This window comes from Pelecanus crispus, chromosome Z, assembly GCF_030463565.1.
Source record: "Pelecanus crispus isolate bPelCri1 chromosome Z, bPelCri1.pri, whole genome shotgun sequence".
NCBI lineage: Eukaryota > Metazoa > Chordata > Aves > Pelecaniformes > Pelecanidae > Pelecanus > Pelecanus crispus.
This window is the reverse complement of record NC_134676.1, coordinates 20838772-20854862: the sequence shown is the minus strand read 5'-3', so window position 1 is coordinate 20854862 and position 16091 is coordinate 20838772. Positions and strand designations below refer to the sequence as shown.

The window sequence follows — 16091 nt, the reverse complement described above, 5'->3', positions numbered from 1 at the left end:
TGAAAGATTAATTTTCTGCATTTTAAGGAGGGGTAGAAATGGTCATTTTTCTGATCAGTGATGATTAAATGAAATGAAGTCTAGGAAAACCACTCTCTAGGAATAATGACAGCAGCTGTTCTATAAAAAAAAAGTACCGTAAATGTTAAAGCATTGTAATGTCCAACCCGCCATTTCCACGTGACATTATAGAAGTGGAAAAACTGCCCAAATACCCAAGCTATTTGTGGATCCCTCTCAAAACAGGCTCACATTTCTAAATGAATATGAAAATCTAAAATGTCTAAATGGTGTATTTAGTATAAATTGATAAAAACTTTTCCATGTGCTCTCAGTTTTATTTTTTTCATGGTTCACAGCATTAGTTTGAAAGACAAATTCCACAAGGTCAGAAAGAGTACAACTCTGAATGCAAAACAAACCAATTCCAAGAAGCTGGTGTTCCAAAGTATGGGCAAAAAGCAGCCCTAAATTCTGAGATGTACTGAGCCCACTTATTGCATTACTCTCTTTCAGAGAAAATAATGGTCAAGGAAATGAGAAGTGAGGAGAGAAAAGCAGAATAGCAATACAGAAGGAAATAAAATGGGATGGAAAAGCAGGTTATTACTTGCCCTTCAGAAGCTAAGAGATGTTATACAGATACCCTACCAGACCTCCCCTTTCTAATGATCCCTTAAAGGTTGCATTATTTTTATTTTTTACCTGACTCAATCATGCAACTCGGAGTATGCAGCTTTCAAATGGCTGCTAAACAATTCCTACACAAGCCCCAGAATATGTCTGTATCTGTTTAATTTTAAATCTTGGGATATTAAAACTAATACTGAGCCTTAAGGGAAAAAAAAACTGGTGTGACTGAGTCAGTGACTTCTGAACCCTAGGGAATGGCAATGTAGCTGTGACTGAGAAGCCTGGAAGTGAGTGAAGCAGCAGGAGCATCGATCCAACCAAAGCTGTGTCCCATGCTCATTTCAGAGTGTAACTTATCTAAGTAAGCAAGGGCTTCTAAGAACAAACATACATACATTTTTGGCTTATAGCACTGTGGTTGGGAAAGTGATCCAACAAACTTGGAGGGGGATGGAAATCAGTGTTGCTGTACAAGGAACATCTGCAGAAATTGTATAGTCATTCTTCCTTGGAAACTGAACAAACATTGCTGTAAGTAAAAGCAGCTTCCAAACTATAGATGAAAAGCCTAAATACAAACTTTACCCTACCTTCCCCAACACTATGCAATGCGAACTGTCTTCCCAACACAACGTAAGTAACAGCCAATACATCCAGGGTAAGGCTCAGCCTTCTCATTCATGCTGGCCAATATATTTTCTATTCTCCCACTCCTCTTCCTGTGCAGAAAGGAAAGGCTTTCTGTTCCTGCTCAGATTTGTCTCTCCTTTTTCTATCCCCATGACTCCTGCATCTTTATCACTCCTAAAGAAGTCTGTAATTATGTGCAAACAAAACTGATGATGTCAAGCCTTTAAATAATGTGAAAATAGCTTAAAGTCTTAAAATGACTATATGCTACACGTGTTACTGAACACCCCCTTTTAACACATTTTACTTAGAGTTGACTCTCCATCTCCTCTTTTTAACCTGTCATTTAACAGATTAAGTATTTCAGTAAGAATTTTACAGCAATAGCCTCTTTCCTGCTGAAAAAAATTAGTGTGATGGAGAGTTTTCTGCTTAATTGCTGCTGTATAAAATGGAAACTACAAATAGTTTTACAACTTATCAAAATCATAAAACAAACGACAAAAGTTAACAGCCTTCATGTAGAAATCCTAATCCTAAATCGGCTACCAGAGGATATCTGGGTATATTTTGTAGACGGTGTTTTTTCAATACCTCCCAGAAAAACAATTTCCTAAATATTAACTCAGAGCTTATTCCAACATAAGATGGAATGTTAGTTGAATTTTTTTTTCAGTTCAAGACATCAAAACCTCAACTGGGAAACACAGTTTTAAACTTGGAGAAATAGAGGCAAAGGAACAAGAAAATAAGAAGATACCCTGCAGTAAAAAGAATTTTAAAAAGCAGCAAAAAAACAGGAGAGACAAAACCAGCACAAAATGCAGAGGATGATTAAAAACACAAGAGAAAAGGAAGGAAGCAACAAAGCCAGCATAACCCTACCTTTTCCAAAATGCAGATAAGTCAATAGCATATACATAACAAATATCCTCTCAAAGACAGAGAAACTATGAGCCAGACCACTGATTCAAGAGTCAGGATGCAAAAAAGACAATTACTGAAATCTACCAAGTATTTGCAAAACAGGAGGAACACTACACATAAAACCAGATGTAAAACAATTGAGGGAAATAAGAACAGGAAAGTAGTTCTACTCCATGTAACTTAAGGAAGTATTCAGCAGATCCTGGGTCTGTTTAAGTCAGTCCACGTTTCCCCAGCAGAGCTCAGCCATGGGAACTGGTTGTCTGAGGGGAAATTGGTGAGCTTCTTGCACTGCTGGACGCTCCCGCAGTAAAGATCAGCTTGTTTTAGCAGAGTGATATGGGAGAACTAAGAAGAAATAAGAAAAGCTACTTCCTTTGCCTCACTAACTGGCACATCGATCTGGTAAAAAACCAAAAACAAACAAAAAAACCCACCACCCCACCCTGAAAGTGAACCCTGATGGATATAAACACAGTGCAAAAAATTACTTCATAGCTGTTCAAAGAAAGGGGGTGTTTTCATCCAAATTAACTGAGATCAGCCAGATTAGAACATACAAATACATATGAGCAGCAGTGCCAAGATGTATCTCACATGGGTACTTTACAAAGGAAAGTTTTCTCACACTAATGAGCTGTGGCCAGCCCAAACATGTCCAGCGTTACATAGGATTGTCCTGAGACATTTTGCTGAAAAGGGGGTAAGACGGTTGACTGACTTTGGGGTTCATTCTTACTGTGTTCTGGCATGTTCTCAGAAATAAGAAATTCCCTTGTTTTAACAGAATTTTTAAGGTATGGATTGAACAGTGCTTTTTGACTGAAATCTCCCAGCTTTGAAACTTCATTAGCATTTTCTTCATTTTTAATTGAAGTCTGTTGGGATTCACATGAATCGTTTTCCAGCATTTCTGTGGATTGGATTTCCTTTGCTGGTATCAAAGCTGAACACATTTGACTTCTGATGTCTTGATCAGTAATTATATAAGGCATGGATGGCGCAAAACATTTAGCAACTTCATTTTCTTCATTATACAGCATCCTTTTATCTTCATTAATCATGCCTTTTGTATTAATATCAGTACATTCAGAAACATCGTTTTCACAATGCATTAGTAATGATCCTTCCTGACTTTCTTCAGGAAAACAATGTTCCAAAACACACACGTCTTCAAAGTCTATGGTTTTAGCCTCAGATGTCACTCCCTTCAAAAATGAATTATTCTGTGAGTACAAAGAGGTAAATTGGAAAGTTATATAGAGATAGAGAATGTATTTTTTTTAATATATAAAATATTGCCATTTGAGCTCTGCTTGACTCTCAATTTTAAAAGTACATTAATAAAGAGCTCATGTAGATTTCAGCTGGGATGCAGTTACATGTGACTGAGGACTAAAAATGGCAATGTTATTCTGTCCATTTGTGTCCTGGTTTTGGCTGGGATAGAGTTAATCCCCATGGGATGGGGGAGAGAGCAAGCAGCTGTGTGGTGCTTAATTGCTGGCTGGGTCTAAACCACGACAATTTGTTAAACACTTTCATATTAGGTTTTCTGTGCTTAATAAAATAAGGAGTTTCAATGAAGACTTGGAATCATGCTCGGACTGTTTCCATCTTTTCCACTCTAGCCAGCCATTTTTCAGACAAAAGTTTAAATCCCATTCTCCACAGATTACACTTTCTATGTAAACCTGATCAACTCCACTTCATTCAAATAAACATCAAAACTTTAATAAGAAATAAATAGCCAACAATAAAAAAGACAGAAATGCTAGTACGATAATATACCAAATCTTATTATATGCTGCACTACATTTTTTGTGGAGAAGGGAGAATATAGCCAGATGCGGGAATCTGACTCAGTAGACTCAGTAACCTGAGCAACTTTAATTTACTTTATTTAATAAACCATGTCCACCAATCACTTTAAAACTTCAAAACATTATTTCTCATTATTATATGACTTAAATGAATATGCTTTATAAAGATGCATTTTTTCTATTAGTTTGAAATACAATTAAGAGCATTTTATAACACTTAAACAGAAGAAAGAAACTTGGGGTTTTTTATTTAGTCTTAAAATGACTGTCAGAGAAGGACTTCTCTTCTTTCCATTTGATCCCTTCTTTAATACATAAAATTGCAATTATTACCATAGATGCATCAAGAGGCCATTCCACTGCAACGCTCTCCGCAGGATTGGGTATATCAGGCCAGCAAACCTTTTTAAAACTATCATTAAGAAAGGAATTTTAGTCAAATGATGAAAGAAACAGATTATTAAAAATAAAAATTAACAAATCTCCAGAAAGCCCAAATACTGCTAAAACATCAAATGTTCAGAAAGGAAGTCTTTCCTATATTAATGCAATCTTTTTCATTAAAATTTCTTTTTCCTCACATTAATTTTTATTACAAAAGATCTCAACAAGTAAAAATCTTGGGTTACAGAGACATTGTAGAAAAATTAGTAATGCACAAAAGTAATTTTTTTTATTATATAGTAGATCAAATAATAGCATACCAAAATAGGGCTGTATACAAGACCTGTTGTGATCATGGTTCAGTGTGGTTCTTCAGTGAAAAGCCACCTCAGGTAAACTTTGCTCTCGGAAAGTGTCCCTAGCACTACACCACACTAGAGGTATGCTGAGTTCTTATGTTAACAGCAGATAAATGATGCTGACGCTGCAGCTTATAACTGTCCAGTGGAGTAGTAAACAGGAAACAAAATTAATCACTCATTGATACTGGGTATATGTGTAAGTGAATGAAAACTGGGCCATAGCTTGACTTTCCACACTGCAACTTGATCTACACAAGAATATAAGCACTCAACTACATCTCAGAGTATTCTCCAGAATCAAACCATAGTTTCTTACTGTAGTAAAAATTCAGAATACACAACACAGATGAAGATGTAAGAGTTGGAAGTTATACTTACTACTTAGCTATACTTATTACCTGATGTTTCACATGACAACAGTCTTGGTTCTTATAGCTTAGAACACCCCAAAATAGATAAGATGCTTAACCTCCTTATTAAGCTTCAGCCAAACCACCTAGTTACTTTTCATGCTAAAGAAAAGCACATTTTATAACCTTAAAAAAATCCTCACAGTCACCTTTGGGATGTTATAGCATCCCCATGCTCTGAGGAAGCAATTTAAAATCTGGCATGGGACATCTGTGATGGCAGATAAAAGGATTATGAATCACGATTATTAATCATATAGATATGGATCCATACTGATGGATCAAGCATCCAAATGCTTTCACATGATGTAATTTCTAGTTTCTTCATTACTTTGTTACAGCTCAAGGGAAGTGTCGCAAACTAACAAAAGTAATATTAATGTAGCTAAGACAAGCAATAGGGGTTATGTGAAATGTGTTTTAGTGGTGTACTAGCAGATATATTAAGAGTGCCTGGGAAACTTTATTTTTGGCATTATTAACTTTTCAGTAACTGACTTAAAGTATGCTCCCTTCACTTGATTGACCATGGAACTGCAAATGGCATGTAGTATTTTCCATAAACTGATATAGGTGACATGTAAATCTGTTTTTCCTATTTCTTTTGTTCTGAGTTGCTGCACTTTCTAAAATTCATAATTTTTTTTGGACTATAGCACGTTAACTGCAGTTACGACATGACCTGTATGCTTAGTTATTTGTTACTCCAATTGCTTATTTTCTTTATTTGACATTGGTTTGGAACACAACAAAAGCATTTAAGAGATATATAAAAATTTGCCTTTTACAAGTTAAAATTAACTGATTGCATTCAGTTTTAGAAGGTAGAAAAGGTACTCACGCATGTTTTTTCAAAATGCATGCTATCCAAAGGCCTAACAGAAACAACATGCTTAATCCAACGGGTAGAGCAATGAAAATAATATCTTCTTTATCTTTGGGGGCAGGGGGGAACAAAAAAACAAAACACAGATGTTTATTATTTCTTCATGTTTTCCCTTAAGACAGCTAATTTTCAACATCCAAGTCACCTACTTAGCATGATTCTAAAAAGCTCTGTCAACACTAGCCAAAATTACTCAGAATAGTGTATGGTACTCATTCTACAACATGTCAAAACATGAGTATTTTGAATCCAACGAGTCACAGTTAGTGAGCCAGAAAAGCAGCTCATGATGAGACTTCTCAGAACATCTCAGGAACAGAGGTACTGCATTTTAAAGATTTCCTCTATTTAACAGAATCACACCATAATTCAGATTGGAGGAGACATCTGTAGGTCACCTCGTCCAACTTTGAAATGAGAATCAGGTTGCTTAGGGTCACACCAACCCAACCTTTGAAAGTCACCTAGGATGAAGAGTCTACCACCTCTCTGGGCACCTGTTGGTTTAGAGTCACCTAAAACTGCTTTGGGCCCCTCAATACAAGAAAGACATTGAGGTGCTGGAGCGTGTCCAGAGAAGAACAACAAAGCTGGTGAAGGGTCTGGAGCACAAGTCTTATGAGGAGCGGCTCAGGGAACTGAGATTGTTTAGCCTGGAGAAGAGGAGGCTGAGGAGGAGAAGAGGAGACCTTATCACTCTCTACAACTACCTGAAAGGAGGTTGTAATGAGGTGAGTGTTGGTCTCTTCTCCCACACAGTTAGCGATAGGACAAGAGGAAATGGGCTCAAGCTGTGCCAGAGGAGGTTTAGATTGGATATTAGGAAAAATTTCTTGATGGAAAGGGTAGTCAAGCATTGGAACAGGCTGCCCAGAGAGGTGGTGGAGTCACCGTCCCTGGAAGTGTCCAAAAAACGGGTGGGCGTGGCACTTTGGGACATGGTTTAGTGGGCATGGTAGTGTTGGGTTGATGGTTGGACTGATGATCTTAGAGATCCTTTCCAACCTTAATGATTCCTAGTTTTCACTTTCATTAAAAACAATCAGCCACCAAGCCAGGAAATAACAAAATTGCTACTCCACCCTTAACTGGCTTAGTGGTGGACTTGGTAATGTTAGGTTAATGGTTGGGCTGGATGATCTTAAAGGTCTTTTCCAACCTGAAGGATTCTATGATTCTAAGAGGTGTTCCTCTAAGGTGGCATGGCTGACAGCCCAGCTGAAGTGCCTCTATACCAATGCATGCAGCATGGGCAACAAACAGGAGGAGCTGGAAGCCACTGTGCTGCTGCAAAGCTGCGACTTCATTGGCGTTACTGAAACTTGGTGGGACAAATCCCATGACTGGAGCACAGCTATCGATGGCTACAGGCTGTTCAGAAGGGACAGGTGAGGAAGGAGGGGCACAGGAGTTGCCCTCTACACCAAGAAATGGATAGAGCATGAAGAGCTGTCTCTGAAGAATAGCCATGAGCAGGTTGAAAGCTTATGGGTAAGAATTAGAGACAAAGGCAACAAAGGGAACCTTGTGGTTGGTGTTTGCTATAGAGACAAGACCTCAGCATGGTCTAACTTATCTTGCATTTGAATAGCAAACTAGCAGATGAATTTGCAGGCAAAAAATAAGGTCACTTTGAGTCCCATGACAAGTTTAAGGATAGCTCATGCACTTTTTTATATTTCAGTTTGGCCACCACCATGGCAATTTATGTATGTATTGAAAACATTCTTCCAGAAGTAGAAATGAGAAAGTGTCTGAACTTCTGACCTGCAGCCATCATACTTACCTCATTGGTAAAATCTAGCTAAAACAAATAGTAAGAAATAGAAGGTATTTCCCCACATGCTGGCCACAACCTGTGCACTCATTTATTAGTTAAGCTTGTCTTTCAGAAGAGATGCAATGCAATGCACAGCTATTCTAAATCTAGTATCTCAGATGGAAATGTCTGCTTTTTAATAAACTGTTAGGCACCCCATCCTATAATTGGCAGCATACAAACTCTTGCTCCCACAAACATCCATAGTATTACACAGCTTTATTGATAGCAAAATAAAGATTTTGGGTTTTTACTTCTAATCTTGAGGTTTTAGTCTGTGAGATGATCAGTGCAATTGAGTTAAATTCAGGATACGTTGGTAGCTCTTTCTTGTTTTGTTTAACACTAATTTAAAAAAAAATTAACAAATGCCTAAACAAAAATGTCCTATATTTCTTACTCCCAAACCTGTTTTTAAAATAACAACTACTAATCTGGAATATTACTTACTGAATTTCAAAGTCTTGAAGGTTTTTGGCTCTCCACTGGTTCCACCAGCTTCATTGCTTGCCATGATATAGACAGTATATTGCGTATTAGCCTGTAAGGACTTCAGTCTGTATTGCAGAACATCAGAGTTCACTGTTTCATCTTTTTAGGAGAAGATGTATGTCAATAAACACACAAAATAGTGTTATATCAGGGAACTGTACACTTATTTAGCATCCTTTACAATGATAGATCACAAAGGATTTTAAAGACAACTTGAAACACAAAGCAATGTTATCAGTCCTTTGAGAGAGAAAAGAAATTACCAAACAACGTTTATCAATTCTACTTAAAAATTTAGGGAAAAAAATAAACCATTATGTATTTACTTTTAAAAATAAATAGACATTTTTTGGTAATATTAAAGAGGCAGATTATGATCTCCTATAGTTTATCATTGAAAACAGTGCTTCGAGAACTTTATTTCCTGGAACCTAGGCTCAGAAATTAAGAACTTAAAATAGTTGGCTCAGAAATTAAGAACTTAAAATAGTTTCTGCAGCCTGTGAAATTTAACTTCATTTCTAGTACATGCAGTTAGACACTGATCATCCAAAAGGATGCAATCTATCAGCTCTGGGATATCACCCCAATAAAGTCAGAGGAAAGCCAAAATAAACAGGAATTTTTTCCAAGTTTCAAAGTGCTTTTCTGAACAGAACTCATCATTTCCAATACCTTCTCCATTACTGGAATTAGTATGATGTGCTTCACTTTTGGATTTTTTTAAACTCGTTAATTGCTATATAATGCTCTACGTCATCAATTCTGTAGTGGCTATATGCCGTATCAATGGTATTCCAGTAAGAATCACCCAGATTAATGAAGAATGAACTTTGATGAAACTGAGTAAAGTGCAGTGGTGATGGAACCAGAACTGGCTTCAGCATGCAACAATCCAACACCGCACACCATCTCTCCTGCCGTGAAGGACTGTTATGACAGATGGAGCCCGAAGTCAGGGACTGAATGAACTCAACGGACATTTTAGAAGGATGGCCCATAGACTAAGGGAATGATATCTGTGTGTATATATTAAAAGACAGGAAAAGTGGTGGTGTTTATTCAGAAAGAATTGAGTCAGACAACAGGACTCATTTTCCGATTCACTGCGGCAGGGAGGGTGAGCAAGTGCCTGTGTCGTGCTTAGTTGCTGACCAGAGTTAAACCACAATAGTCCTATTATAACATTCTGTGTATACAAACAGAATTAAAAGCATGTTCATATTATGAAATTAAAGTCACTAAAACATTTTCTGCTGCATAAAGTCAAAGTCAACTCATGCCATCATTCAGTTCAGTCAAGAAACACTCAGGAAATAGATATGCTGCAATATACCCTGAGATTAAACAAACTGAATTTCTCTTAAATCAAGGAGGGGAAAGTGAATTTCTAGAGTAAAAACATTTTAACCAGAAAATTTCCACCATACTGTTCCAGAAGATGAAGCCTTGGGTAAGGCATCCTTCCAAGGACATGCATGGAACTTACAAATTCACTGAACCCTCATGAGGTTCAAATTCATGAATTTGCACAGGATCTATGACTCTCCAATATATTTTAGCTCCACTTTAGCTCCTCTACTTTTGTCATGACATTTTCCATTGGCTTCAGAGGTGTGTCATGATGGAAGAGAGATTTGAAGATGGAGAGAGACTAATACATATGTAAAAGAGGAAAACAGCAAGTATCTGACAAATAATATTCTCTAATTTGGCATAATCCTGCAAACTTATTTTTTTTACTGTTAGCAGAGAGCAATCTGCAAAAAGCCTCTCATATATGAGTTTCCATCCTGGTCTGCAAAGGGAAGAGGAACGATAGTGCTGCCATACACTGACTAAATTTATCACCTGGAGATCCATCAGATTTGCATCTGAGAAGCAGAAAGGACGATGTGGTCAACAGTCGTGGCTGTACTACCATGGGTAGTACAATACTAATAGTAAAAAAGATTAATTGAGAGCAACCAGTGCTGTACAAAATAAGTTCAGAACAAAGAAATTGAGCAAGAATACATGTATAGTCTTAAAGCAGGGACTACTCACTAGAATACCCCATCATTTCAATTAAACCTAAAAAAAATTTTTAAGCTTTATGTAAGCCACATTTTAGTACCAGTATTTTCAGACACGTTTATAACATACAATAACAAAGTGTGCTAATAACTATGAAAATAGCTATCTTTAGACAACAGATTGTCATAACCCTGTTGAAAGCATTGGTGTTTAATGTACACTTACTCAATTCTTTTCCATCTTCAGGTTTATAAAATATTGTATATTTACTGATAAATCCATTTCTTTTATCCTTTGAAATCTCCTTCCATTTTATTGTAACTTCATTTTTCCCCGGAATGCCTGTGTCAGCCACAGGTCCTTCTGATGGCTCTACACAGAAGCATTATAAATCAGAAAACGTAGTGAAATAGTCTAAGTACTGCGATGTTATCCATCTGTGTTACTTCACACATACCAGTAACATTATGGGAAACAAATGTACAGGTAAATATGTCATCTTAGTGCTCTGATATAGCCCTTAACTTTTCTCACCCTCTTTAATGTGTGGTTTCTTCTAATAATACTTCCCCTCATTTATTCTGGCATGTGCATGTGCTCTCAGTGTTACTACATCCAAATAGCTCAAGATCATTAAAAGGCTCTATCCTCACAACATCAGAGAGAGACCAAGACGTAAAACATCCTTATCCACTCCCAGGGAACTCAGGTGCAAAGCCACTGTTGTATGTAGGATATCTCTGGCTGAGCTGAGATTCAGCTGGGGTCTCCAGCACCCCCAGTCTTTGCCCACTGCATTAAACAAAGTCTTTCTACTTATACAATACCACCTCACGTGCATTGCTCATAACTTTGAAGCAGGAGTTCTCTGTGTTTTAGTTTTAAAACAAATGTCTTCCTTCCCAGTCTCTGACAACCTTTACTACTGTCACAGCTCCCTATAAACAGGAAAGCACTCAAAACAAAGTTCTAATTGTGCTAGTATTTATTACTTAAACATACAATACTCTATTACCTCCTCCTAGTAATTAAAGCTGTTTAGTAGTGCATTGTACTATGTGTGCCTGCACACTTACATAGACCTATATATGCACATGCAAAAATTGACATTTTCACCTGAAATCTTAAAATTACCAGTAAACTACATTCTTACAGCTGGCTGTATAAATCAGTGAATTCACATTAAACTTCTACAAATAAAGACACCTTCCTTCCCTCCTGCCCGCCCCCCACAACACTATTTCATCCACAGTTTCTATGCAGTTGCAAATGTCATGGATTTTTACCGGTTTTTTTATGTGCAGGACTGCAAATGTTTTGTTACATTATAAAATTTAACAAGCAAGCTTTTCAAACCACCCATTTTATTCTGTGAGTAGAATTTCTGCACATATTAGGACTGATAAATGCAGTCAAGCATTAAAATCAAGTCTAATTATACATTTAAATGAGCTGTAACATTTAAGAGATAGCCAGTTTAAAGAACCATTTCATGTTCTATACTCTTTCCAAGTGTTTTGTATACAGTATATAAACTTTACAACAAATGAGTGGATTCAAGCAGCAATGTACCTCTATCACAAGATACAAATTTTCTTTACTGAACAATTCAGTAGCTGATCTATGAACAGAAATCAGGAAGCCTGAATCCTGGGGTTTTTCCAGCATCTACACCTCTCCTTCAGGAATGCCAACAACAAATTGCTCAAAGATAATACACCCTCAGAGGCAGACTACAATGCATCTTTCCCAACATTATTAGTTTAAAATACATACTTTTTTCTTGAACATAAGTTTGTATGGAATATGGAGCTGCTACTTCATTTCCATAGAGAGGATACACCGAGACGTTATAGCATATAAATTGTTTAAAGTTTTCTGTAAAGGAAAAAAAGAAATATTTACGTACAATTCTCTATGTGAGATTAATACAATGACAGTACAATAAATCACAGTGAAGTTCTAAATATACTGTTACAGACCTCTATTTTCTTCAACTTTTTAGCAAGCACAGTATCTATTTATTGCCTCAAATGATCATTACTGCCCTTAACACAATGAATTTTATTTAGTAGTATTCATGAGAGCACTTTGTTTCTGACTCATTTTTCATGAGAAATACTTTGAATGGGTAATTATACTTCAGCCTTATACAGCTTCTCTATAGGAAGCCACTTACTCATAACAGCTTAAGGTTTTGGAAGAAGTTTTTATTTTCAAATAACTAGTATAAAAATGATACATCCAGGAATATTTTTAATTTCACATATCTTTAGGTTTACTGCTCTACAGAAGAGTGTTTTGTCTCATGCATCAAACAGTTTAGAAGGCACAATGGAGCCCCAGCTCTTAACTCTTCTTTGATGTTCCAGTTATGCCAACTGCAGATCTGCTTCTAACCAGCTTGACTCCAAAGTACAGTTGTACAAGTGAAATCTCTGCAGTAGACTTTTATATGTTTCAAGACCTAGTTCAAGCTTCTGGAAATGAAGTTTTGAACTCTGAACAACCCAGCAGCCAAGTAATCAACAGATTTTTGTTTGTTTTACTGTAGCACAGAAACACTAGTTAAATCGCTGTCGTCTGAGCTAGTAACACAAATTTCATGGGCAAGCTAGCTATATTCATCATTAACAAACTGAGTGTTCCTTTTCGCTTTAGAAAATGCAGGGTACTTGTCTTCTGAAAACTTTGGAAATTCTTTCTCCTTGATGTAGGATTCAGAAAGATCCTTATATGAACAAGAACCACTTTCAAATTTGACAAATTTAATTTCACTAATGGAGAACCACAGACTAGTAATCCAAAGTTCACTTATCACATATATTACATATATTATATTAAACATTTTCACCATTATTCCCGTGTTTGTAAAAAAAAAAAATCCTAATGTATAAAGAAAAGCAGATGCATTTCATTAGCTAAAGGCAATGTGCATGCAATATTTAGATCGACATCAACTTTCACAGTTTTGCCTTTGCACATATCTCTTGAACTCTGCACATTGTTTGGTTTTTCACTGAAGCTACATAGACATAGCCAAAACATTACTACTTAGAGAGATTAGCTGTTAAAAAAAAAATTAGTCTCAAAAAAGTGTGCAGATCCTCATCTATTTGTCCGTGCATCATAAGGCCACTGACACCTCTTAGAAATGCCTTAGGTCATAATACAAATATGATTATGTGATACTTAACATGCCAGACTGACCAATCGCTCCACTTGCTTATTTTAAGGTAGAAATCTCCCTCAAATCCTGTTTCAGGTTTCTTGCTCTCTCTCTAACACACATGAAAGGCACATGATCTTTTCCCACCTTCAAATTCATTTTTTTGGTTCTAGATTTCTCTGTTAAAATAGTGTACATCTGTCATAGGCCTCCCTGCTGGAAGATTCATGGCATAAGATCAAGCCACAGCAGTGTTTAAACATGAAATCCGTAGCCTAATCTTACATGGCAGCAAACACCATCTTGCATGTTGTATGAAAATCTGAGAGAGTTAAAACTGCTAATAAATTACATGCAAAGATTTCAATAAGGCATGTAATAATACTGTTATTTTTAAAATGGTCAGAGGAAAGTTCACCCTTGTTTGTTCTTTCTGGTCTACCTATAAATAAATATACATAAATACATCTATATATCTGTACACTGTTACAGTGGTAACTGATAAATGAACATACTTTTGTTAGTTTTCCAGTATGTAGAATTTGATACATATTGCCATGATCTACCAAAAGGATCTGTCTCCAATTCCTCATACCACTCAACTACATATTCGGTTATTTCTGGTTCAGAGGCTATCCATTCCACAACCACTTCTTCATTTGTTGTAAAGGTCTTCACTGTTTCAATAACCTGAGAAGCTAAAAATTTAACAGAAAATGTCAGCAATTCCATCCTCATAAAAACTGCAGTAAGAAAACAATTTAATTTTAGCAAGCTGAGATTGCTTCTTTAGAAGAGCATGGGACTTAGTAAGGATTAAAAAAAAAGTTTTAAAAGTTCCTTTATACCTACGTTCACATGCATGTACTCAAAATACTTTAAAATGAAGCATATAAGAATCATTACAATGAAAAGGGGTGGGGTGGGGATTGAGGAGATGATACACTCAAGATTTACACATACAGAATCAAAGACCAGCTTCTCTTTTAGGATCTAAATTTTACAAACCAATTTACTACCAATTTTACAGATAGTGCAGATAGGCAAGTTTTGATGATATGACAAAGGCAATAGGAAAACAGTAAATCAAGTCAGCAAGGTCATGAATGAAGTGAAGCAAAAATGAACCGTCAACCTGCAGAACAAAGGTAATGAAAGTCAGAGTGAAAACCCAACCTGGCGAAGCAGAGGGAAAAGAGATGTATGTAGGGGGAAAAAAAGCATATCACAACATGGAAAAAAATCAGAAAAACATTTATTGTGGGATACAGAAGTGGATAGAGAGGTAGTCAGCAACCTCCAGGACAAGATGATATCATGTCTACATATCCAGTTTTCTGATTAGAGTGGAATTTTATTGAGCAATTCTAGGGGGACAGTTGCGCTTATTTCATGAACAACTGATGTAGGAGAAGTGACCTAAGTGTGTCAAATGGAACCTCTCTTTCAGATCATGGGTAGGCAGCAGGATGTTGCAAAAAAGGCTTACAGAGATATAATTCTGAGAGCAGAATTAAGTGTAAGAGACAAAGAACACAGTATTGTGCTAGAGCAGACCAGCTTCCTGACCCCAGCAGTGGGTGGGAGAGAGTACTTTGGAAATGCATATGAAATGAGAATAAATACAATATTTTTCTCTCTCTGCTTCCATTGATGTATCTTAGGGACTTCTATTAAACACATCTTTGAATGATGTTGTTAAATGCACTGCAATAATGCCCTGTGGTAACAAATTTTATGACCTAGTAGAGGATGAGACAGAATTGGGTGGGACTCTATAAATTTATTTGGGAGGTCCAAGGTTAAAAAAACAAAACCAAAAAACCCTCAGAAAGTAATAAAATAGAAATTCTAGTAAGACACCAGAAAGTGCTGATATCTTAACAACTATATCTCAAAACAAAAACCCCAAAAATAATTGTCTATAACAAAAACATGGTATGTGATAGCAAAATATGACAACCAGATAATATTGTTCTAGTAAAAAGTAATGGACTACACAGCTTTGCACATAATACAATTCTATACATATAGAACTATGACAAAAGTTCTTAGCACAATTTTGCTTCCAATACAACAGAACTTAAACAGATGTCAGGAAGATCATTTTTTTGTTAATGAGAAAAATATATCACGATATTGAGAAATCTTACTTTTTTCATCAGTGGATGGAATCCTCAAAATAGCTTCAGGAGAATTTCCAGCAGAGTTATAGGCAGTAATAGATATTATATATGCATCTTCATTTAAAAGTAAAGTAATTTTCTTGTCAGGAGAGATGTTTGTCATTTTAAGTGCAGAATTGTTTTCTGCAAAATACTGTATTTTGTAGCCTAGAATTCTCCCAGAGGGTGGAAAGCTGTTTAATGGCTATTAAAAAAAAATATGCAGTAAGTAAGTGTTTCACAGTGTTATTTGTATAATCAAAAGTATATACTATATTAAAGAGTCCAGATCAAATTACAAAACTATTATACTATATTTAGAAAAGCAAGGTACTTTCTTCAGTCTCATCTTCAGGACAGTCAGCTGCAACAATT

At 36.3% G+C, this 16091-nt stretch overlaps 1 protein-coding gene across 2 annotated transcripts in view; it reads right to left on the bottom strand.

Moving 5' to 3' along the window:
* Positions 1-336: 336 nt before the first annotated feature.
* Positions 337-16091, bottom strand: part of IL31RA (interleukin 31 receptor A) — a 39494-nt gene continuing 23739 nt past the window's right edge. For both annotated transcript variants that reach the window (XM_009485300.2, XM_075726562.1), the window contains exons 9-16: positions 15705-15921; positions 14067-14249; positions 12159-12260; positions 10608-10754; positions 8325-8465; positions 6011-6104; positions 4347-4425; positions 337-3416 (exon numbers count right to left, since the gene is read on the bottom strand). In XM_009485300.2, coding sequence (XP_009483575.2) covers positions 2820-3416; positions 4347-4425; positions 6011-6104; positions 8325-8465; positions 10608-10754; positions 12159-12260; positions 14067-14249; positions 15705-15921 — 1560 coding nt within the window. In that variant the 3' untranslated portion in view covers positions 337-2819. The remainder of the gene's footprint in view (positions 3417-4346; positions 4426-6010; positions 6105-8324; positions 8466-10607; positions 10755-12158; positions 12261-14066; positions 14250-15704; positions 15922-16091) is intronic.